General features: G+C 47.7%; 1 protein-coding gene across 2 annotated transcripts in view; it reads right to left on the bottom strand.

Moving 5' to 3' along the window:
- Positions 1-927: 927 nt before the first annotated feature.
- Positions 928-25,788, bottom strand: part of KIF13B (kinesin family member 13B) — a 53,448-nt gene continuing 28,587 nt past the window's right edge. For both annotated transcript variants that reach the window (XM_040058001.2, XM_040058002.2), the window contains 5 exons: positions 19,540-19,657; positions 19,114-19,247; positions 9,833-9,895; positions 7,420-8,401; positions 928-5,258 (listed from right to left, as the gene is read on the bottom strand). In XM_040058001.2, the coding sequence (XP_039913935.1) occupies positions 4,966-5,258; positions 7,420-8,401; positions 9,833-9,895; positions 19,114-19,247; positions 19,540-19,657 (1,590 nt within the window). In that variant the 3' untranslated portion in view covers positions 928-4,965. The remainder of the gene's footprint in view (positions 5,259-7,419; positions 8,402-9,832; positions 9,896-19,113; positions 19,248-19,539; positions 19,658-25,788) is intronic.

Raw genomic sequence — 25,788 nt, 5'->3', positions numbered from 1 at the left:
GGATAAAGGTTATTCTTTGTTAGTTTTGGAGGTTTTTAAAAATTACCTTCCTGCTCTTTTTGATGGGAGCCTTTTCAAGGCAGCTTTGGCCGCAGAACAGAACGTGGCAGTGCGGGGAAGGTGCCACAGCCACCTTCCGGGAAGAGCGAGGTTTGAACAAAGTGACGCCGCTTCAAACAGCTCCTGTGTTTCAGCCAAAGAGGTTGTTGTTTTTTTTTTTTCCTTTCAGAAGGTAAAACATAAAAGGGAAGTGGCTTTAAAAGAAAAAAAAAAAAAGCTGTTTCTGTGTGCTGATTGCAAGACAGCGCAGATAAAAATATCTTCTGCTCGCTGACTTTCCGTGGGGATGGGGGGGGATCGACGCAGCGTTTGTTGCTTTAGAAAAAAGCCAGGATAAACTGAAAAACTACACAAAATAACCCCAGTCAAAAACCCCTGCCTGTTGTTTCCAACATGAAGCTGCGTTTGGGAGGGAAATGGTGCCAAAGGGAAAGGAAATGATGTGGCCCAGGCAGGGAGGGGTTCAAGGACACCATGAAATGTTCGGGGGGGGTCTCCTCACCCCGAGAGCCTTTTGGCCAGCAGGGTTGGCCGTGGCAGTTCTGAGGCACCGACCTCCCTACACACCAACCTGGAGCACGGCAGAGACGCCCTTGGGACCCACATCCCACTGTGGATATCACGAAAACGTTCTTCCCCAAAAGGGTGGTCAGGCCACAAGCTGCCCAGGGAATGCTGGAATCACCATTCCCCGAGGGATTTAAAAGCCTTGTGGATGTGGCACTTGGGGAGTTGGGTCACTGGTGGCCTCGGCAGTGCTGGGGAACTGCTGGAATCAATTTTGGAAGCTTTTCCAACCTCTTTTTTATTCCAATTCTAAATATTTTGGTGCCACTACCTGGAACAACAAAGCACAGACGTCCCGGCTCTAAAGAAGACGTTTATTCAGGTCCTGCAGGCGGCATCGCACGTATGATACAATATTACAGTCATTTAGTATGGTACAGAAATAATTAAAAACTTTACAGCTCATTACAAAGTCTCTTTGGGTTTCAGCTCATTTAAAGTACACGGAGCCCCTGCAGTGCCTGACCCTGGCAGGGACACACGAGCCGGGACCGGCTCCCAGGGAACCCAACGGGATCGCATTCGGGAACGCTGGAGAGGGCAGAAACCAAAGATGGAAACGGGAGACGGAGGAACGAGACACTTGATCGTGACCCCACCGGAGGTGTCGTGAAGTGTGGCCGGCCCACACCGTTCCTCATTCCCTAAAATCCAGGCACCCCGGGGCCGCCCAGCCCTCGCCGCCGGCTGCTGGCCCCGGGATAAGGCACTGGGAAAACGAAATATTGTGCAAAGAACTGGAGGAACCGGTGGAGGGACAACGGGAGCGGCTCCACAGGGCAAGGACGGGGCTGGACAACATCCGGGCCCCGCTTGGGTGGGGTTCCACCACTGTGGGGAGCAATGAGGGGGTTCTGCCTTTGCAGGAGAGCACCGGGGTGGTGAACATTCCACCCCAGCCACGCACAAACCCCTCTGTTCAAGGACCAGGGCGGTCTCACCACACAGAATTCGCTTCTGTTCGTTCTCCTCAACTCAACGACGCCACGCGACAGGAAAGGGCCAAAGCCTGGGGGTGAACAGGCTGGATTTTGGACATGGGAGATCAAAACGCCTCGAGAGCTGAACCTAACACAGGAAAAACGCGTGGCTTGGCTTGAGAAAACCCAAAAAAGCCCCTCTGAGCAGCCTCCTCTCAGCTGGCTTTGGTGCCAGAGATGCCCCATGGGGAGGAGGAACCCCCAGCCCTGCAGACACGGGGTGGGGATGGAGCATTTCCAACCACCGACGCCGTTATCCAACAATCTGAGACCCACCCACGATTCAGGACACGGCCAGCAGGACTGAACCCCCCAGAGACACCAGAGACGAGACACTCGATACAAATGACGCCCTCCTGCATTAAATGTTCTTCTTCCCTGTATAAAGTGCATGAAAATCTTGGAAAAATCTGCATAGCTATTCACACAGCAGCCTCAGTGCTGGGCGGTTCCAGTTAAGAGCACCTCCTCCTTTAGGCTGAGAGTAGAGTTTTTTGAATATTATCAGGAAAACACAGGTATTATAACCTCCATGATGTTTTTTACCTCTTTTCTGGTTAGTTGGCTTAGCTGGGGTGAAGTTAACAGATGGCTTTGAGTAGAGGAATGTGCACTCACCATGCCAATAATTTGAAGAACACCTTTAGAAAAGACCTCACGTGCCCAGGAAAGCTGCGAGGGAGCAGGAGAGAGTCAGGGAATTCCCCAGGAACACCCTCAAGGCCAAATTTGATGTTTCTGGCTTTCTGCAGCTTGTGCTGTATCAGGGTGATTTTAGGGTGCAATCTGAGGAGAGGTTTTGTTTCCAAAGTCAGAGGAAATGGTGAAAACCTCTGAGCAAGGTCCTCCCTCCACGAAGGCGCCGCAGGCTCCTCGTGCTCTTCATTCCCATCGGATTCCTAGAATTATCCCAGTCATACTGGGCAGATTTGCCTCCAGGACAAGTTACCCTGGAGGAGGCAGCAGGTGTGTGCTGCTCAAACCACCCCTCACACCCCTCACCGTGGTTCTGCAACACAGCCGGGCCGGGAGGAGCGGGAACCCAGCCCGGATGGGTTGGATCAGCCTCCAGCCACGTGTCCCAGGCCTGCAAACACCAAACCACGGCCAGGGCGGGAGCCCAAACAGGCCAGAGGAGCTTAGAACCAGCAGCAGAAACAGGGAACCATCAACCCAGCTCCTTCTGCTCCTCCCCGTCTCTCCTGCACCCTGGACACCTTTCCATGGGCCCTGGGGAAATCCTGGATTCCCAGATAGCAGCTCAAGAAAAGAGGCTTCAAAAGGCCCTGGAGGTTCCTCCCAAAGAGGACACCAAGAAAACACGGAGGAGTTTTAAAGACATCCCTAAATCCAAGTATCTGAAATGCTGAGACTGAAAACACACAACTCTGGGGAGGGGCTGTTCCACACCGGCTTCTTCCGGCAGCACATCAGAACAAAGTGCAATTAAAAACACGGTCAGGGCGGAGCTCAGGGAACCAACAAGGCAGTGTAAGAGGCATCAAATTAATTACTGGGTGGTCTTTCATCGGCAGGACTCCTCAGACCCCAAAACGAAGCGTTTCACTGCACGGGTTGTGTTCATAAAACCGGTTTTAATTTTAAAACCCCGGATTTCCGCATCTGAATTCTTTACTACCAAGTTCCTCCCCCATCGTGGCTTGGATGGACAGGAGCCTCGTGCAAAGGGAAAAAAGGGAAAACTGTACACTAAAAATACCTTTAAAAAGCTGCTCTGTACATTTTATATTAAGATTTCTTGAGGAAAATTTCGGAAACGCTGAAACTACTTACACCAAGCTGGAAGGATACACAACCCCTGGCAGTTCTACGCAGGCTGCATCCGAACCCAGCCCACTTATTTCTGCTACAGATTAGTTTCTATTTTAATTTTATTCCTTCTGCATAAATGATATTAATTACAGTAAATCAGCATAATTATCTCCTTCACTAAGCATCCCTATCTCCTTCGATGCCAATGGAGCTTTCCCTTGGACCTCGGAACCAGATGTTTAAGGCACTTGGATACCCACGGGCAGCGACTGGAGAGATATTAAAGTTTAATCATTAATTCAGCATCCCTAAATAGTCCCCACGTAGCTGAAACATCTCTTGCTCAGGCTGTCCAATCCCCCCGTGACGACTGAACAAGACATAAACAGCTCAGCATAGAAAAATCTGTGGCTTTTCAGGATTTGAGAGGAAAACGAGTGCCGGCCGATCCGTGCACGGACACGCGGACAGGGATACGTCCCCTGTGCCACAGGCAGCTGAAACCCAGCCACAAATAAAATCAAGTTTTATAAAAGCCAGCCCAAACCTCGCCCTTTCCAAGAGAGAGGCTGGTTTTGGGGACGACAGAGGCACCTCCTCTTTGGGATGGTGCTGGGAGAGCTCCTCTGTGCAGCGCCGGGCGGGGGATGATTGTAAAGCGCAAACATTTCATGTTTTAAAAGAATAAATAAAAATAAATAGACTGGATTGATCCTGTTACCGGGGCAGTGAGCCCCTGCTTGGCAATATTCTGAGTGTCTCCAAAGGCTGGGTGGGAACAGGGAAGCACTTCAGTGCTGACACCTCTGCAAAAATCCTCGCAGCCCACAGGGAAGAACCAAGGAGAAGGTCCTGCCGCTCTGGGGAGGGAGAGGATCCTGCCATGGTGAGAGCAAACACTAAACGCATCCCAAATCAAAAATAGGACAGAGCTGGCCAGGGGCTTTCTCCCATTCCCAACAAACCAGCTGGGAAGACCACACTGCTTTCCACAGGAGAGTGGGGTAACGGGGCAGTGATCCAAGCAGGCACTGGATCCCAGCCACACAACCCAAGGGCTGCTGCTTCTGTAAAGAAAGGGACTTTGGGGGGGTTCTTTATCTCCAAACAAAGTTCTACTGGCACTTTTCCACCCGCCTGGCACCGTTTTCTACCTTGCCCTCTCATGGTGCATTACACGATACCGACACAGCTCTTAGGGAATTACAACGGAGCTGCTACTTCGGCAGGGTTCTTCAGGAATCGCCCTGCACTTCGAGGGGAGCACTGGGGAGGATTTTGTGGCTGTTGGGAAGCTGTGTCCTGGCCTGACCAATTTTCCTCTGGAAGAAGACAGAGAAGGAGCTCATTACGCCCACCCAGCGCCGCACGCCGGCCCCGGCTGCCATCGGAGGCGTCAGGACTTGGGACAGGAAACGAAGAATCCAGCACCACGACGAAGGCAAGGAATCACCGTGTCAATCACCCAGAGCAGAGAGAACAAACCCTTCATTAGTGTTTGCCACCGGCTGGAAGCTAGGGCGGTCGGTTCCGCTTCCCCGGCCGCCCCGGCCGCGCCCCCGGGCGTTCGCTGGGCCGGGATCTCTCAGTTCGCCCAGGATTTCCTGTTCTCTGCGTTCTTCTGGCTCTTCTCCAGGCGCAGCGCGGATCCTCCTTCCGCCTTGGCCAGGGCCGTGAGGGAGGCCAGGTTGGAGGCTGAGCCGGAGAAGTTCCCGCTCCTCCTGTTCTCGGCGCCGGCCGCTCCCTGCAGCCGGAGGCCGGTGCTGCGGCGCCGCGCGGGGCCCGCGGCCCTGCGCACCCTGCCCGGCTTCACCAGCAATCCATAGCCCGGGTTACACCTGAAATACTGCTTCCCTCCGATGGAGCCGTCGTTCTTACCTGGGACGAGAGAATCAGGGAGTCACGGACTGCTTTGGGATGGGAGGGACGGAAATTCCCCGTGCCGTTCCAACCCCGGCGCCTCCCGCCGTCCCAGCTCGCTCCAAGCCCCGTCCAACCCGGCCTTGGGCGCTTCCAGGGATGAGGCAGCCACAGCTGCTCTGGGAAACCTGTGCCACCCTCACAGGGAAGGATTTTTTTCCTGCAATATGGGTTTTATGTCAGCAAAGTGCTGAGAGGGGCAACAGGTGTTCCCTAAAAATACACCCTGGAGGTAAAACCTCCCTGGTGAACCCCAGCAAGGCGTGGAGAGTGACTGTGAATGGGACACTCCACCTCGCCCTTCCTTCCCACTTGCTCTATAACTTCTCCAAAAGTGGCAAAAAAAATCGATTCCATTACCAAAGTACCAGGAATGAAGGAAAAACAGACATTTAAAAGAGCTTTTGGCTTTCTGAGCTGACATCTGAAGGTGAGGATTGTCACTCTGGTCATGTCCTAAACCCTCCACAGAACAGGAGGATAATTCCTCTACGCTGGTGCGGTTGAGATCTTTTTATTTCTCGTTTTAGATCATATAAAATTCTCAGGATGACTGTTCAAGGATTGCTCTCATCCATAAAGGGAAGGTGGAAAGATCCAACAGCTGTTTAAATGACATGAAGTCACCCCTTTGGCTTTTGGGGTGCTTCCTTCTCCCTGCCACCATCAGCACGTCGGGTCCAATGTACCCTCACATGGCCAGGACTTGGATTTCCATGTCCTTGGAGCTCTATCCCTGTTTGCAGCGTGACAAAGACCCCACTTTGTGACCACATTCCCCAAGTGAAGCTCCAGATGTGCCAGAAGCCAGATGTGCTCCAACAAATCAGGGTGGGAACACAAATCCTTGTGGAAACAGAAGGGGACTGGAAAAAAATTCCAGCAACATCAGCAGCTGAGTCCTCAGCAGGCCAAGAATCTCCTGACTTTTCCATGGAAGCTGCTGCTTACTGGGATGTGCAAACAGAATCAGCACTGGAGCAGCCTGATAGAGGGAAGGTGACTTTCCAAAACGGAAATGAATCTGTAAATATATGTTTGGTTTTTTTATAAACGAGGCACAAATCCAGGACTGAGGAAGTACTACAGCTTGCAAAAGGACCAAGAGCTCCAGGGAAATGTGCAGCAGAGAGGAGCACAGGCTCCCTGGGATGTGCTGATTTACCACCCAGCCTGGGAACGCTGCACTTGGCTAAAAGGATTGGAACAAGGAGTTTTATGTGCCCTGGGTAACCCAAATTCTCTCACTGTCGCTGCACCTCTCCACTGGCACTCCCTGACTTCCCCCAGTCCTGCCTGCTCCCGGAGAAGAAAGGGGTTTGGGGAAGCCTGGACTCCAGCAGGGATCAAATCCCAGCCATCCTTCCCTCTTGTGCTGGAGACATCCTATTCCCACAGGAACAGCAGCAGGAGATGCACTCCGCTTTATAAAAAAATCCTGGAAAGCCTGAATTCTGGGAGTTCCACAGCTGAACAGGTGAGAGGCAGGCAGGGATGGCAAATGGGATGGTGAAAGAAACCTCGAATTATCTGGATGACCTGGTGGTCAGTGGATGATTATTTCCCACTGCTTTTCACATATACAGGAGTGTGTGTGCATATAGAAATAGAAAGAGAAATATACACACACAGAAATAGTCTTTTTGCAATTTTCAAGCTTACTTTAAAATAAAATCCTATTACCTCTTAATATCTATTAAGAGACTTTGCAACTCATTTAGCCTAAATGTCCCTTTGAGCTAAATCCCACAACTCCTGTTGTGTTTCTCCTCACAGCAGAAGCCCAGAGGAGAATCCCACGGACACAAGGCCTGTCTCCTGCAGCTACTGCTTACCAAACTGCATGGAGAAGGAATCCTGATTCCTGCTCCCAGTGTAAGAGAAATGACTGAAAAGGGACAGGCAGGGATCACAGAATGGTTTGTGTTGGGATCTCAAGGGGGTTGGGAGTCAGAGCAGGTTTGGAAAAAGACGACAGCAGGGGAACGCTTTTACATTTCTCTTTTCAAAATGCCTCCTGCAACGGGCAATTAACCTCCCTCAAAAAAGCAGCTTTAGGATGAGCTCTGCCAGCTGGGACACACCAGCTGCTTCCCACCCGATCCAGGGGATGTTTTACCTGAAGGCAAATCCAGCTCCACACCAACCCACGTTCCTTCCTGGAAGTCCGTGGGCCCGACGTATCTAACGGTGCCCGTCTTATTGGCGCCAACTGTGACGTATTCCCCCTCTTTCAGCCACTCGGGAATTTCGTTGGCATCTTCAGAGTCGGAAATCACCTCCAGTTTTTCCTCTGCCGTCTCCGACCCGTTGTGGTTCAGTCCACGGGCACTGGACTCGCTCTGCTCTCCTTCCTGCTGCTCTTCTGTGCCCGGGGAACTCGTGGGATCTGATCCCAGCATGCTCGTAAAGGATCTCAGCTCCGACGTCTTCACCTTCTGGATTCTGAAGGGGGAGGCTGCAGCGCTGGGCTGGTCGGGATGAGCTCTGGGAAACCCCAGCTCCAAAGCCCCAGAGGATGTTTCCCTTTTCCTGGCCTGTCCCGCTGACTCCACTGATTGTTTGGACATCGACTCCTTCGGAGTGGAGGTAGAGAGAAAAGGTTTTGCATCAATGGCTGCAGAGGCATCGCTTCCCTGCTCGCTGGGGTAAGGAGAAGTGCAGGACTTTCCATTCACTTCGGGGCTGTCCCTGGGTCTGGGGGGAGCGCTTGGGAGGCTGAAGGTGGGGGGATTCTCCCTCTTTGTGGCCAGAGAGCTCTCAGAAGCCCTGTCTGAGTGTCCCTGGGTGTCAGGAGGCACCTGGGCCACGGCAGGAGCTGGGGAGTCACTGCCTGCAGGCGTTGGACCTGCTGGCTGAGCCACAGCGTCGCTTCCCACTGCCAGGGCCTCCGAGAGCGTGGCTGTGGAGACACTGTGGGAAAAATACCCACTGGAGGCTTCACTCAGGGGGCTTGGAGGTCCCTCCTGGCAGTCCTGGGCCTGGGTGTCCCCCGTGGGCTGCTGCAAAGGCACTTTGGGTGTCTTCTCCAGGCTCTTGTCCTCCTCGGGCGCCTGCGCCACGGTTTCCAGTGGCTGCTTTGCCGCTTCCTCTTGGTTCACCTGGAACACAGCGGGAGAAGGAACGTCCAAAACACCTGGGCTAAAAGCACAGACACCAGATACTCTGGGAAGCACCAAGGCTTTGAGCTTATCTGAATCCCTGTGCAGCTGCCATCTCCAGGAGATGGAAGCTGATCCCAAGTCAGCCCTGCCAGCATGGGAGGATTGTCAGCCTGCTCCTTCCGTGAATAAGGGAAGTGTCAACCCCAAGAAATACGCTCCCCAATATTTACAGAGTAATTATTTATGCTACAGGAACGGTCATTTGCTGTTTGAGCAGCAGGATTTACGTGGAATGGGAACCAGCCGTGATCCATAAGTCTCTCACAGTTATTTGGCTTAACTCTCTGGGTGGATAAATCATCCCCCTGCACCTAAACTGTCATTTCTGTCCCCATTTCCAAATGCCATTCCCACCTCAGCGCCGCCAGCACCTCGCGCTTCCAGGGGATGAAATTAACTGCACCTCACGAGATTAACAGCCCATTTCAGTGATGTATTTCTTGGCTGTAAAGTTTACTAAATCTGATAGATCAATATCTTTTGCCAGCACATGTACTCTAAAAGATTAGGATGTCTCTAAATCTCTTCGGGAAGGAGGGAGGGGGGAAGAGTGCTAATACGAATGGGGGGAAAAAAAAGAGGTTGGAGAAGGGCAGATTTGAACAAATCCGGTCTCAGGTGGAATATTTTTGTTTATTATTCACAATTTTGTGATTTCTTCCATCTAGTGGCTGAGTGTCCCAAACGACAGGATTTCCAGCTTATTCCCAAAATGCCTTTTCCACTGGAAACTTGAGCAGCATTTGAAGGAGGGATTTGACTGGATTACCACGATTTCAGAACCAAAGGTTCGCTACTGCTAAGTGAAACGTAATAATTTTTTTTTTTAAATATTCCAGCAGATTAAAAACATACTGTTCACTTTCCTATGGCAAGGGTGGACTCAGGAGCTTTGCTCTTTCTCTGGATTTTCCCTTTGGATAACACAGTTTTTTAAGACAATAAAAGCACAGTGGGAGGAAGCTGCTCAGGAGACTGAAGTTCTGCTGAAAAGTGGGAGATCACAGGCTCTATTTTCTCTCCAGCTTTTTTAGCAAGAGTTTTTCCATGATATCATGGCAAAATGGGGAATTAAGCTCCACACTTAGAATTATCCTGCTTACAGACGCTGTCAGAGCCTAGAAATTTTCCTTTTAGAGCAGCGAACCAGCTAAATTTCAGCTAATTATCTGCTAAGGCTTTCAAATATCAAAGTGTAACCAGGAACAGGAGAAGAGATTTTTCCAGGACCTAAAACACCCAGCAGAATTTCACTGTCTCACAGAGAGGCAGCAGCACAAGTGCAACAGGTTTTGAGCAGCTGACGCTTTGGCCACCTCTGGCAGGTGAATATAAAAATTGCACCCTCGCATCCTGGGATGTGCTCACCTGTTTCATCCTTGCAGCGCTGGCATCCAGGGTGGCTGACTGAACCATAATTCGTGGGACAGCCTGGGGAGGAGGGAAAGGAGGAGAGTCACTCAATGAAAGGATCAAGCACTGGTGAACTGGTAAATGTTAAAGCTTGTACTTGAAATTTTGGGATCCTAAGCGAACCTTTCTGACGAAAGGATGGAAAACTAACCGGACTTTCAGTACTTCAAATGGAGTTTGTGAAAAAAAAAAAGAGGGAGAAAGGCTTTTTACACAGGCAGAGGGAACAGTTTTAAGCTAAGAAAGATTTAGGTTAGATATCAGGATAGAATTGTTCCCTGTGAGGGTGGGGAGGCCCTGGCACAGGGTGCCCAGAGAAGCTGTGGCTGCCCCATGATCCCTGGAAGTGTCCAAAAACCACCTGGATGTGGCACTTGAGGACGTGGATTGGCCCTGACCACGGGGGCGGTGCTGAGTGATCGCTGGAATTGATGATCCTCAAGACCTTTTCCAACCTTTAGGATCCATGGTTTGATCTCCAGGACTCTTTCAGCTTCTCTAAGTTCAGCTTGGATCTGAGCATTGTTGGCTTGGGCACAGAAAGGAAGGCACAACGCAGGCGTGTGCACTCCCTTTTCCAGGAGAACATTCCCACTGCCTGCTGCACAGGCACGGACAATAAATGGCCCTCGCTTGCTCCATGTTCAGGATTTTATGTTGCAGAGTTGAAATAATCCCTCTCCCGAGACCAGAGCAGCACGTTGTGACACCTGATATAAATCTGAGGTTATGCTGTCAGCTTGGGCTGCCACACAGGAGGGGAAGGAGCCACCAGATCAGCGGAGAACCTCGGGAAAGGGAAGCACGAAGAGAAGGAGGGAGGAGAAAAAGATGGAAAAATCTTTTTAGCACTGTTAAATAACGCACAGCAAGGGCAGGTTCGGACTTTGAGGGGAAGAGCTCCTTAAGGGAGACATATTACACAATTTGGGAGCTGCCTGCTTTTATTCTTTTTTTTTTTTTCTCCAAGGGACTGGAGAATTCCTCCTGTACAAACACAGAGGCAGTGCTCAGCTCCCAGACAAGTGATTCCCAGAACTCAGCACTCTGTTTAAAGCACTGAAACCTTCCAGCTGAAGAGTGAGGAGCCTTCTCCTGCATCCCTTCTAAGCCCAGTAAAGCAGGAATTTGACTGATCTTACCCTCAAGAGGAATGAAGATGGGAGAGAAGAACAGCTTTTATTCAGAGATTGCCAGGCATTAAAAAACCAAGGTGCTTCAAGGTAGAAAAGAAGGACAAAAAATGGACAAAACCGCAACAGGGCCACCATGGACCCAAATAAATTTTCTGAAGATGTTAAAGCTCCAGTTCAATAAAAGGAAGCAGGAGAGGAGGGGTTTTTGCTTGTTCCTAAGCCTGCTAAATGAAAATTCACCTCAGGAACGGGGTTCAGAGCAAACTGGCTCTGTCTCGGGTGCACAAGTTCGTGCATTTTGAGATCCTCACTGGGTCAGGGCCTGGGGCTCCAGGAAGCAGATGGATCAGGGTAAACCAACGGAGAAACCCTGCAAAGTTGAGGTTTTATAAAATTTCTCCAGCCTTATTCTCCAGAAATGAACACTCAGAACTGGAATAAGGAAAAGTATTTAAAGCTATTTCTCAGTTCTGTTGATTTCCTTTTCTCCCTTTAAAACAAATAAACAGAGTAAAGTGTTTGTTTGGGTTTTTTTATCTCTCCAAAACCTCCAGCCTTACAGCCTGCAAATCCACAAAAATCTGAAAACCCACTTGGTGTCACGCAGCAAAAAAAAGAAAACCATTAGGCTTTAATCACTCCTCATCAAGTTCTCCTCCTGAAAGGATGACAGATCTCCAAACTACCAGCAAAGTTCAGAAAAACAGGGGGGAAAAAAGCAATTCTGAGAGGTGGCACCAGGCCAGCCCTGGTGCCGACAAGAAGCAGATGGGCAGGAACACCCTCACTGGGGCACGAGGCCACCACACCACATCTGTGGGACAAAATGCAGTCAAATTCCTTGGGGAGGGGGGAAACACGCTGGAAACAAAGTGTTGGGGCTATCTGGGAAGACACGGCCTGATGAAAAATATTTCTGGATCCAGAGGCAGGTTTTGTCATTAACTGTAGCTAGTAGCTGCTGAACTCGACGTGTCTGTTTATCCACTGGCAAGACACGAGCCCTTTACAGAGATGATTTCTGGCAGAATTCCTTCAACCAAGCTGACAAAACACGGGGTGAGGGAGAACATGAAAGCTTTTCACTTCAAAGCATCTTTGAGTGTCTTCCCCTAAGAGCTGCTGCTGTGTGCAGGGAGATGATGAGGATATGAAGAAGCTGGACACGCCCCAAGGTGGGTGCACTCACATCCCAGAAATCCCCCAAGTGCTGGGATGAACCCACAACGTGGGCAGCAGGGGAGGGGAGGATTCTGCCCTGCTCAGGTGAGACCCCACCTGCAGAGCTGCCTCCAGCCCTGGGGCCAACAGCTGGAGGACGTGGAGCTGATGGAGCAAATCCAGAGGAATCCACAGAAATGCTCCAAGGGCTGGAGCCCCTCTGCTCTGGAGCCAGGCTGGGAGAGCTGGGGGTGCTCACCTGGAGAGGAGAAGGATCCAGGGAGAGCTCAGAGCCCCTTCCAGAGCCTAAAGGGGCTCCAGGAGAGCTGGAGAGGGACTGGGGACAAGGGATGGAGGGACAGGACACAGGGAATGGCTTCAGACTAAAGAAATGAAGATTTGGGTGGGATACTGGGAAGGAATTTTTGGCTGTGAAGGTGGAGAGGCCCTGACACAGAGTGCCCAGAGAAGCTGTGGCTGTCCCTGGATCCCTGGAAGTGTCCAAGGCCAGGCTGGACAGGGCTTGGAGCAACCTGGGACGGTGGAAGGTGTCTCTGCCCATGGCAGGGGGTGGGACTGGGTGAGCTTTAGGGTCCCTTCCCAAAACCCAAACCATTCCAGGATTCCACGGTGGTTCTAACAGTCTTTGATCTCTGCCAGTGCACATTTTCTGCCCACTCAGAGGTCACCTTGCACATTCTCTGAGGTGACAAGAGAGAGCCCAACCTGCCACGCTGGTGAGCTTGAAGAGGAAGAGCATTTGTGTGTCCCTCCCCAGTTAAAGAGGCACCAACATTAATCCTGGATGAATTATTTTTTTTATCCCAAATATTCCAATGGCCACCTCTTTCAAGAGCTCAGCGAAACACGTCTGGCATTTCTGTGTCATTAAACACTTTGTGAGACGCCTCTGGCGGCAGTGACCGATGACTCCAGCGCAAAGCCTTTGATCTCGTGTCACTTGGAAGAAAATCCCTCAGCATTAACACCCAATCTGCAGAAAGTTCAGTGGCATTTAAGAGAACAAATCAGGCCAGTGCAGCCAAGAACTGCCCTGTGAATGCCAGGTAGGGTTGATGCAATCCTAAAGGGACATTATCCCAAACTTCCACTGCTCTCCTCTTTGCTTTCCCATCCTCAAACAGGAGTAACTGAGCCCAAGGACCCTCCCACTGACCGTGTTATGGTCCCATCACCCTTTAACAGCACCTACGGGGAACTTCTGCAGCAGGACAGAGATTTAAATTCATTAAACAGAGATTTAAAACACTTTGGAGCACTCAGGATAAAATACTTTCACAAGGCAATGCAGGGAGAATTCCAAATTCCCTCAAAAACAGAATCTATTTTTAAAAGGTACCCCCCCCCTACTCCAACAATATTCCTCTTGAAAATTATTTTAAAATTGAGGGCAAAGTCATTAATCACTCAAATATAAAATCTCCTGCCTTCCACGAGAAGATCCGAAACCCGGTGTAAGTTAATTTGTTGGGGTTTTTTTGGTGTTTGCTCATTTTCTTCTCTAAATACACTCTTAATTTAAATATTAACCCAAACAACCCCCTCTTATTCCACATTCCCTATGTGGAACGTTTCAGACCGTAATAAGACTTCAGAATTCCCCATGTCTAGTACAATTTATACAAAATGAACCACTCCATTTCCCATGCAGCTAAATTACTTCGTTCCTAGGTCCTGGCAGATTAAAAGAGTGATTCATACCCATTTTTAAGTTAGTTTATAAAGAAATTCCAGTGGTTTGAAACTTCCAAAGCCGGTTTTTCACACTCATTCTCATCAAAACCTATTTGTATTTGAGGATGACAGGGAAAACCAAGCTGAGGAAGAAATCAAAACGCCAACAACTGAGTCACAAGGAGACGCAGGAGCTCTGCCGTGGAGCTCTGCTGATTGTAGCATCTAATGATTTTTCACTTGAAACTCTGGGGGGAAAAAAAAAACCAAAAAAACAAGTCTTTGAGATGTTAAAGGAGGTTCTCTGAGGCCACATTATTTACATTTGATTAAGGAATGTCAGTTCTAGCAATTATACTGTGCACCAGGCCCATCCACGAAACTGTTATTTTTTAATAGACTGCCAGAAAAGGGGTTTTGTCCATTTAGAAAGCCTTTCATTAACTGCATTTCATTAGTTTTTAAGATTACTTTCTGTGTCTGCATCAGTAGGTGGAAGGGAAAGAAGTGACAGCTGTCCCCTCCATGTGGCTACACCATATAGCAAAATTGAATTATATGGAAATTCAAAGAGTTTATATATATATATGGGTTTTTTTGTTTTTTTTTTTTTCATAATTCTGTGACTCAAGATCTCTCTCTCAAGTCGTGTGCTAACAAAAAGACATCTGAGCATCCAAAGAGATCCTTGGATAGGAAGGTGACCAAAATCCACTCACCAAATTGGCTACAGGAATTTCCTTCTGCCACAGCGATGCCCGAAAACCAGAAACTGGAATTTAACATGTCCATTTTTAAATGTCAGCACCTAGTGACGCCCTGAAATGTGATTACACAGGCAGTTCCTGCAGAGCCACGGGGTCACAAGGGAAAAGAACAGGAATTCTGCTTGGTGCACACTGGGAAAGCCTCAGCATGTGAGTAAGAAAAGAGGAGTTTCAATTCCTACATAACGTAATTAAGCAGAGACAGATGAAACTCTGCTTCTCCCTCCACCTGTGCATTTTACACAAGAATTTTAAGCTTCTCCCCATCAGCAGCGAGGGTCAGAAGGCTCCAAATCTTCCACTCTGTGGCTCTCACATTCTTCAAGATAGGCTGGGAAAATAAAAAGCAATTCCAGCCATCGAGAAAGGTTCAAATTGTTGTTTTGGTTTTTTTTATTTACAGACTGCTGGCAATTAATTTAAAGGCACCAGATAAAGGAGAAAATAGGCATTTTCTAACTTTAAAGTATATAAACAGCTTCATCAGAACCCAATCTTTTAGGTACATAAACAGCTTCATCGGAAGCCGTTCTGCGAGTTACATAAAGAATCCTATTATGCCAAATTAATTCAATCTAACTAATTAGAGAGCAGGAAGTTCTTTCAATTATTTTATGTGCTGTCTGAGAAACACACTTGAATACGAGAGCAGATTTCATTAATTGCGGTTCATTATTCTCCAGATTAGTTACTAAACTTGCAGCAGAAGGTCAAAGACAGCAATTTTGCTCGCTGCCACCACCTTGACTGGGATGTCTCTGCCTTTTCTTTTTTTTTTTGAAGCTCAAGCAACCACTCTAAACAAGGGAAGATCGCTTTGTAAAGGTAATTTTGCATGGGCTCGCTCACTTCAACGCTGATGCCGCTCTAAGCAACGGGCAGGAGTGAAACAAAAAGCTGCTAAAATAATTTTAGAAGTGTATTTTTATAATGACTGATCAGAAATTATCTCCTTTTTTATCAGCCCAGGATCAGAGATTTGGTACCACACCCACTTGGAACAGTCATGGTGGACTTCAACTCCAAACCTGGAAGAAGGTTGAGTCCTGCTCCTTTGGAAATTTGCTTTTCATGGAATCATGGAATATCCTGAGCTGGGAGGGAACCACCAGGATCACCCAGCCCAACCCCTGGTCCTGTGCAGACACCCCAGCAATCCCACCCTGTGCCTGAGAGCGTTGTCCAAACATTCCTGGAGCTCTGGCAGCCTTGGGAACGTCACCATTCCCTGGGGAGCTGTTCCAGTGCCCGACACCCTCTGGGGGAAGAACCTTTTCCCAAAATCCAACCTGAATCTCCCCATATCTCAGCTTCCAGCCCAGGAAAGGATGATTCAGATCCTTCCATCCCCTCTGTCATTCCTGTCCCTGAACCTTGCTCTCTCAAACTGTTGTTTACAGCAACAAAACTCCAGCAGCTCCCAGTTAAGGCTCAGATTCCTTTGCAATTAAAGCAAAAAAGTCCTTTAGACTTTGCCTCTCCCTTCCAGTTTTTCGGTTTACCACCTACTTCACCCACCTTGCACGTTCATTTATGTCCCCTGCTGCTGTGCACTGAAATCTCATTCTCCCACAGACCTAGAGGTGCTGTTCTGTATTCCCTGAGACAATTTTTGTGTCCCCTCCGTGGCACAGTTTCTCCAGCTCCACAGGAATTCCTGCCTGGCTCTGGCAGGTGAGCGATGAGGCGCTGAAGCTGTCGGGCTGGCAGCGACCCCCTGAGCCCCCCGTGCCCCTCTGATGCCTGAAGTTTTGGCTTTTGTATTTTTTCAGATTCTGTGCTGCCCAGGGGTGCAGCTCTGAGCCTCGTGTTAAGTGTTAGTGAGCTCTCTTCACAGAGCAGGCAGACAAAACAAATCCTTTTCCTGATGGAGACCAAGGACAACGGGTACAAGTTTTCAGGCCCAAAAGCACGAACAATGGTGGGCTGAAGAGAGAAACAAGAAGGATGGGACTTCATAACCTGAGGATGTAATTGGATAATTAACCCCGATATGCAAATGGACCAAAACTTATGAAAGTGTGAGACCTTGTCACCGTTTGTCCATTTTGTGACCATTTTGGGTCCATCCTGGGTTTATCCCTGGCCAGGCTCTTGTGCTGCCCAAGGTTTATCTTTAAAGGCCTTTTAATAAATATCTGCTTTATTCTCTCAGCTCTGTCCAGTCTCTATTCCAGGCCAGCCTTCCCAAGGTGTCACCACCTCCAGCTCAACTCCTCTGCCCACATTTGCATCCTCAGGCTGTTAGAAAGAAGCAGCACGGGAGATTATGGGATGTTTATGACCTTCAAAAGCCAGACTTGCTGCAAAGGCACCTCTTGATTTTTGTGCCGCACAGAAGAAGCTGGAGATGATCCTGGGGCAATTCCTTCAGGTTTTTTTCCTCTCTCTTCTTCTGTGCAGCTTTCCTTAGGTTGGGATTAGGAAAAGGTTCCTCCCCCAAAGGGTGTCAGGCACTGAACGGCTCCCCAGAGAACGGTGACATTCCCACACCTGCCAAAGCTCAAGGAATGTCTGGACAACGCTCTCAGACACAGGGTGGGATTCCTGGGGTGTCTGTGCAGGGCCAGGGATTGGATCAATGATCCCTGTGGATCTCTCCACCTCAGATATTCCAGGATTCCCTGGGATTGCTGACAGCAGGGAAGAAGCCCCATTTCCCCAAGGACAGAGCTGCAAGGAATTTGTAAAACCTCTCAAACCAGGGAGGGGCATTTGCAATACAGCTGATTTGCTCCACTGCAAAACCTGAAAGTGGAGAATAATTCCAACATTTCATTATATTACACAGATCCACTGGTCAGGGAAACCCTGGGCTGCTCTCCAGTGCAAGCACTGAAGCATCACCTACTCCTCTTATTTTAAAAAAAACAAAGCATTAATGGCATTTCCCCTCCTACTAAAAATTGTTGAGATGATGACCTGGTTGACTTTCCATAGTAATCCGTAACATGAACTAAAATCTCATTGAAGAGATGTCTCTGTAGTTTAAAACTTGATTTCTAGACAAATCATCCACGCCTGAACTTGAACAGGAAAGGAGTGGGAACAGGTGGTTAGACTAGAGGCAGGAAATGAGGCCTCCTTTCTCCTCTCAGCTCTCACTGATTCACTGAGGACTCAAGAAGGTGTGAAAGGCTCTCACTGCAATTGTAAGAGCACCTATTTGCATCTTTCCATACCCAGATACCTTTAAAGAAAGTCACCACCTCCGTTTTAATTCTCTGCAGTTCACAGATGAGGAGGTTTGTACAACTCCAGCCTCAACACCAAGCAGAAGGCAACATGAAAATGTAAAATGAATCCCCAATCAAGCTAAAAATGTTTTAAAACTGCCTCATTCTTATTTGTGCTACGTGTGCCAGAAATTACTTTAAAAAATATTTAAGTGTTAGTAGATTTATTTTTGCTCTATTTTTTTACTGTATTTCTCTTATGCCAAAACAACTTCCTGTACCCCTGGGATGTTCTTTTAACAGCAAGTTCAGTTGTAGAGAACAAAATACCTGGATTCATCCACAAAAAAAGAGTTGTTCAGGGATTTTAGGGTTTGTTTTGAGGAAGATACTCTTTGAAAAGTTTGCCTGCTTGGCAAGAGGTGAGGAAAAGTCCGAGTTAATAAGTGATGAGCATCCAGAACTCCAGGCAAAGGAAGAGGGTGAGAGCAGAGGCACCACGGGCAGAATCGACTCCCAGAAACATTCATATGAGGCCTGGATCCAGATTCATCCTCACAGCAGTTTGTTAAACCTTCAAACTTTACTCTAGAGGGGAAATATTCCTTTTTACATACACTACAGCCCCCCAAATCAAGGAGATTCTATGATTTACAATGGGATTCTCCATTTCATCTGGTGTTTCTTTAAAAGGAGTTCTTTTTTCAGGCAGCTGGACCGTGCATCAGCTTCTGCTCAGAGCACAGAAGCCGCATCTGGAGCAGGTGGGAGCTTTGCAGCACAACATCCAAATGAAAAAAAAAAAAAAAAAAAAAACAACCAAAAAGAGGAAATCAAATGCTTCCCTGACACGTGGAATAGATAAGAATGAACAAAAGCAACTGCCCCAAGCTCGCAGGAAAAGATGGCAAAAGGTGACACGAGCTGGGGCGAGGGGTGGGAGGCGAGGGGATATGAACCAAGGAATTAAAAATAGAATTACATTTTCCTCCTGGCAATACACAAACAACACTAAGTGCCCTCCATAAATTTCCCCACTGCTGCTGCACTGAGTGGGAAGCCCATAAATCACCCCGGGAGCGGAGCTGGCACCTGTAAAAAGCTGAGCGGGCTGAGCCTGTGTCAATAAGTCCCAGCAGCTCCCACTACCCCCGGACAGGATGGAGGGGAAATGGATCACGAGCCTTTGCCATGCCTAAAAGCTTGGTTTGCCCTGCAGCAACTTTTATAAAGCAGCTCTCTGCCAGCAAGCCCGGCAGCACTCACCAATATTGGATTTTGTGGGTGATTTAATGCTTTACCTGCTGTGCGAGGGGAGAGCTCTGCCTGCCCTTCTTCTCATCTCTGACAGGGAACAGCGACTTCAGCAGCTTTGGCATCTGAGGCACGAAGGACTTGACAGGATTCAGGTAGGAAGCAGCCAGGCTACCAATACCTGGTGGAAATAAAAATATTAATATATGAGAAGAGTTATTCTTTGGTGAAAGGGGGAAAAAAAAAATCCCAAAGCTGACACACAACTCTCTGTCAAAAATTTAAAAAAAATTTTTTTTTTAGTCCAGGATTACTTCTGTGGTCAAAGAATTAGCCAAGGGAAAGCACTCTCTGACTTTTTGTGACACTCGGGAACTGCAGTGACTTCATCCCACATTTAGGAAGTTCCCTGAGCTGTAGGAGTGCCCTTACCTGGATCAGCAGAGTTTTCTGAGCTGAAGAAGAGCCCTTACCTGGATCAGGAGAGTGGTTTTGCTGCCCAGAGCCCGGCAGGGAGGTCCTAGTTGGACTAATGCCTCTACTGGAGTTTGTGGCACCTTGGGACACATCTTGCTGACTCTCCCATCGACCCTAGAGGGGGGAAAAAAAGGTGTTTTTCCAAGTTAGCAGGACAGCGGGAGCACAGCAATCCTGACACGCCCTGCACACAGCCCCTGCCAAGCTCAGAGTGCCAGAGCTGAGGAAAGACCCTTCCCCAGAGGTGCTTTTAGTTGGCAGACCCAGCCCTGCAAAGATGAGCACCCTCAGCATAAAGGCACAGAAAAAGCTGATCTCTAGACCTCACAGCCGCAGCATTTCGCTCACTTGTGCTGCTGCCTTTTGGAAGCTGAGTATGTTAACAACCAGGTGAAAATAATGTGGCGCCGTCTGCCCAAAATTCCCAAATATTTCGTGTGTCTACTCAGGAGTGGTGGAAGCAGCGCCAGGAAAAAGGGTGAGGACAGAGCTCTAAACCAGACAAGAAATACAGGACCTAAAGGCTGGAAGTTTGTGCCTGGAGTCAGAGAAAGGAGGAGCTGATCTGATCAAGAGGAAGAAACCGGGGCACTTCAAAGTTTTCTGACAGCCTGGGAAGGAGAAAGCTGGAAAATCCAAGCTGTGGATAGCAGGAGCCACGAAAAAGATGAGGACAGGTCAGGGTTTTGGCACGGGTTTTTGAAGGTGAAACAAGATCATTTTCAGCCCTACAAGAGCCTGATGCAGATGAGGAAGAAACAGTGACAGGGAAAGGAGCAGCTCCTTTGCCTTCCCAAGATCCCTGGGCTCCCTGGTTGGGTTTGCCCATGGATCCCTCACACCATTCTGCACATGAGGGGTGACTTCTCATGCTTTTACAAATTCCACTGTGGTTTTGGAACTTTCCTCTCAAACTCACAGCCAGAAACTGGCTCAGTGACAAAACCTCGTGGGTAAGAGAGAGAAACCCCAGGCCACTGGTTCACATCACCACGTGAGTGTCAAGAGTCGGTGTGTCAGAATCCATTTTTTATTAATTCTCTCATCTTGCTAAATATAATAATTTATACATTTGTCTGCAATGATTACTCCAAGTGACCGGCCAGGGTGTGTCTCTGCTGGAAGTTTCATGTGGATGCAGGCACAGGGCTTGGTTTTGCTTCACCAAACTGTGCAGAGCTGGAAGGGAGACGAAAATTCCATTTTGGAATTTTGGGGTTGTGCTGAAGACATCTGAGGGGAGGCACAGATGCAAAAGATCACTGCCAAAGCAGTTCCTTCTCCTTTAGCTGATTTATAGGAGACCTGAAGGCAACTCAATACCCATTTATGATCCCATGGGTCAAGAAAAGTCCAGTCTCAGACTCTTCAAGAACTCTCAGGGCCTTGGAGCAAAGTGTTGTCCTGGTCAGGTGGCAAAATGTTCTCAGGACGAGCTTGCAAAGCTTCACCTTCCACAACCAGCGGTTGCAAGGACAGGATGGTGCAGCCAAACTGATAAAAACTGAAGTCCAATCCCTCTGGGTTTTTTTTGGTTTTTTTTTTGGTAAAGGGTTTTGCAATGGCTGGTGCAATATCTGGATTTGATTGTACACCTGAATTTTGCTTGTTTTAAAAGAAGTAACAGGAAGAGAAATACTTTCACAGTAAAATGGTGTGGGAGGTACAAGGGATGGAAGGACCTGCTGCATCCCAGATCGTAAGTTTCATGTGTTTTTTCCTGGAGGAAGAGGGGGGGAAATGAGCTTTTTCAAGAAGCTCCCCGCCGCTGGATGCAAGGAATTAATCTGACCTTGAACACAAAAAAGACAGGCAGCCAAAATAATCCTAACTGGAACTCGAAGTCATGAATGTTTCACAAATAATAAATAAGCCAGGACAGGAGGAATAGATTTCTCCAATGGGTTGAAGGTCACGGTGAGCAGCCCAGGGCAAGAATCATTTCCATTTGGATCTATAAGTCAGTGCCAGGGAAGCTCTCCTGCTTGGAATAGCAAGTAACCTCCCTTGGGCAGAGCAGGACCTGTCCTCAGCCCTCCTGCTCCAGGTACAGACAGCGCTGTGCAGCTGGAAAGACAAATTTGGGATAACTGATGGATGTCTGAGGTCACTGAGGCATCCTGAAAGTGAAGCTGATGGAGGCCAGGCCGGAGCAGCAGGGGTTTGTTCAGTCTGCTGGTTTTGAGCACTTTGGTGTCAAAGCCCTTCCTGAAAGCTTCCTGCTCTGCCCATGCCTTAAGCCTCCCATCCCAGCATTATCTTTGACCTGCGACTCATTTATGCCTTATACACATCCCAGAGGCAGGAAAATTCCACAAAATGCTTCCATGAGATCATCTTTCCTATTCCTCATCCCCAAACTCTATTTTTTTTTTTTTTCTGGCTTTTATGCGACTATCAGTGCAGGTTTCTCTCAGGTGGCCTTATCATGTGCAGAGATTAATAAAAAATGGAAGACTCAAACCAAATAGCACAAGAACTCAAAATAATCTTGAAATTCTGGTTTAGTCTGCCATCAGCCTGGTAGATGTTGGCACTGGATTAGGGAAAAGAGCTGTGCAAGAGTCAAAAGCATCTGAAAGCCTCATTTTTGGAGAATATAAAGCTTGATTGGTGGTCCTTTTGGAACTTGAGATGGTGATCCTCTTAAAGACAAACCGATCAAGGTGACACATTTGGAGGCAAGCCCAAGTGCTTCTGGAGACCACAGAAAAAGAAGAAACAGAAAGAATATTACAAATACTCAAGAGTATTGTAGTTTACTAGAAAAGGGACTCAGTGCAGGTAAAGAGCAACTAAATAATTTTCTGAGTCATGATCTGTTGAGTCACGAGTGCCCTTCATTGACTGCGCCAAGAGAAAAATGATTTCAGGCAAATAATCTTGACTTTCCAGCCCTGCTTGGGGAATGCTGAAAAAATGGAGCAGGTAAGAACCAGCAGAACACTTTCAGAATATTCATCCTGCACAGAAAGAACCGCAGCATTTGGTGACTTTTTCTGTAAGGAAAAGGTTTTTTTCCTTAGGATCTTGCAGAAATTTTGCTTCAGCCTTGATACCATGGATGACTACGTTTTCTAAATAATTTTAACTGTTTTGCCAGGCTAAATTTCCTGAGAACGGGAAGGAGAAAAGGATTTGTGTGGCTGGTTACTTAAGGCATGTTGGGTTTTTGAATTGCCCTCGCTTTGGAGAGAGTGCAGAGATCACAGTTTTAGCCTGATTTTGGGACCTTCAACTCTGAGATGACAACAAACTATCAAAATTAGGTTAATCAGGGCAATGAGTGGAGAAAACATTTGGAAAAGAAAATACTGGGGGCAACTGGAAGTGTCAACTACTGTGCAGAGGGAAAAGGTAATTCATGAATGATTTTACTAAACTGGATTGAAACACAACCACTAAAATAAAAATAAAAAGAATTATTAACTATATTAACTTGATGAAGTTCCCAAGTTTCCCAACTTCCAGCACTCTCCCGTGTTGTCTCTCTGTGCTTTCACCAACTGCACCACTACAAATTTTGAGTCTATTCTTCTCATTATGATTATTTAAGTGCTGTGAATCTTTTCTCTCTCAAGAAGGGTGGAGAGAGAAAGAGAGGAAGCTTATAAATCATTTGCCCAGAGGAGTCATCGTTCCATGAATATATTTGCTCTCTGCCAAGTGACCAAACAGAGGTCAAGTGATTTAATTCAACAAATCAAAGTAGCCACCAGAAGAATGCACGTCCCTTGTGCTTTAATGCAGAGCTGTTTTATAAAGTGGTTTATTTTTATAACACCTTCTCCTCCTCTGCCTTCCCTCCTTTCACACATCCTCCAAGAAAAACCCCAGGGAATTTATTTCATGCACAAAACCTTTAGGGCAGGTAGGGATGATCACTACCTAAGTCATCGGGAGGCTTTACCTGACAAATCTTTCCTTGAAGTGGACAGACCATTAAAATGCAGCCACTGGGTAAGAGAAATGAATAGTTCTTGTGTTTTATTATTTCAGCAGTTCAGAAAAGACTTAGGAAAAGGTGACCATGGAGCACTGGAATACAAGCAAACAGCTGGGACACACAGCTGGGACAAAAGGCACTTGTTCTCCTGAACAGCGGGATTATTCAAGTTCAATCTACACGGCACCGGTTTGCTGAAAAAAACTCTGGTTCCCAGAAAAGCCTGAAGGTTAAATGGCACCATCTTGTCTTACTTGGATTTTGAGCTACAAATACTGGGCCTTTGGGAGAGGAAGGACAACTGTCCAAGACAAAATGGTTCTTGCCAGAGGTGTTTTAAGCATCTTGTGATTTTTTCATCAATATGTGATTCGGTCTGATCTGTAAAGCACCTCAGAGGTGCCTTCCATCCACTGTGCCTCAGATTCATCCAGTTCAGTCAACTCAATTTTTAAATTCAGCGTCTGACTGAATTGAATTTCTAACAGAAGCCCCCTTGAACAGGAAAATTCACCCCCTGTATCTGATATCAAGATTAAGACACTCAGTACCCCTGCATCACCTGATGTGCAAGGAGAAATCAAACTCATCTCACTCTCCCCACACCACATCTGCAGTGATAACAGGAGTAAAAACTGCTTTTTTCTCACAGAACCTAGAGGTGAGGCCACGTGCAGTCCTGCTGACAATATTAAAGTCCACAAAACTCTTCTGAAGTAAATACAGAAATTAAAAATTCCCAGTGGTGACTTAAATATTTCCCAGGAATGCACGGGTCAGTGTGAGAGCACATCCCTGCTCCATGCTGTCAGCACACTGGGATGTTCTTTAAGGTGTTTGTTTCCCCAAAATGTGCCCATCCCACACCTCTGCTCCAGTCCTGGAGAAGGACTTTTCCAGCTTTTCAGGAGGATGTGACCACCTATCCATGTTTTTACTACCAAAGTCTGCAAGACAAATCCATGGCCTAATTCTTGAAATTCCTGAGCTGCCTGCTGTAGTCGGATTGACACCATCTTTAATTCTAATTTAATCTCATACAATATTCTTGTTTAATTGCTTAATACTCCTTTTCTATTCTTTAATTTTTTTTCAAAGGGGAATGAGCCCTGGCTCTTCTGAGTACTGGAGAATGGAGCAGCGTCCACATTCCAAACTTTACCAGCACGGATGGTGCTTGACGTAGAGGACTGAGACTCAGGAGCCCTTTCCACAAAGCTAAAAATCCATGGCAAAGGCAGCAGGGATGCAAGGAATAACTGTTAGAGGAGAGAAATAAAGCAATGGGATAAAAGTTAAGGAAAGGAATATTCTGGAATGTGGCAAGGGCTTCCATCAATATTCTGCACCCAGTTCAGGTGTTGTCACTGACTTTTCCTGTGATACATTAAATCACCTGTTTGGGATTGGCTTATTATAACAAACAACACCCAATTCCTGGCAAAATGACAATAAAATAACAATCCATGACTGCTGGAGAAGACTTCCTTGCCACCAAATTTCTCATCACGTGACAAAGACAAATCCAGCTTAACCAAAACTCTGCCTATCAAGCTGTTCTCAGGTGCTTTATGCTGAAAGGGACAGGACTGATCTCACCAGTGAGCTTTGTGATGTCCGTGTGCTACGGGGACATTTAAGGGTTTGTAAAATATTTCACTGGGATTGCAGAAGGTTTTGCTCACCTTCCTATTGAATCTGGATCATTGCATGACAGAATAGTTTGGGTTGGGAGGGTTTAAAGATCACCTAATTCCACCTCCCTGCCACTTCCAGGCTGTGCCAAGCCCAGCCCAAGGTGGCCTGGAACCAGAGATCCATTCAAAACCAGGAATTCCCAGCTGGGGAGGGCGCACCTCCACGTCCTGAGGAACAAGTGCCTTGGATTGAAGCTCACTGCAAGCAAGGGGAGCAGCTCCAGCACCTCAGCTCCACATTCCTGCAGCACAGAGTCTCTGTCAGCAGCTACAGCCGTGGCCAAGAGCGGCGAAACCTCATGCAAACCGCTGCCAAGAATTCCAGTTAACCAAAGCTGGGGAAAAAGGGGTCATTCCTCTGAGAGCACTAACACAAAACTAAGGGAAAGCACGTTTTCCATTGGCCCAGTTACTATTTTAAAGTCATTTGTTCATAGAAATCAGGAGTTGCTCGCACTGAACTGTAAAAGCCAGAAAGCCTGAGCGAGATTTGAGAGAAAGTCTCAACGTTTATCTCATCTCCAGGCGAATATTCACTGGCAGATATTTAGGTATTTGCTTGCTTTCATGACTATTTTTTTCAGCTGAGAGGGGGCTATTTC

Source organism: Hirundo rustica, chromosome 3 (assembly GCF_015227805.2).
Source record: "Hirundo rustica isolate bHirRus1 chromosome 3, bHirRus1.pri.v3, whole genome shotgun sequence".
Lineage (NCBI taxonomy): Eukaryota > Metazoa > Chordata > Aves > Passeriformes > Hirundinidae > Hirundo > Hirundo rustica.
This window is presented reverse-complemented; position numbering and strand designations above follow the sequence as displayed.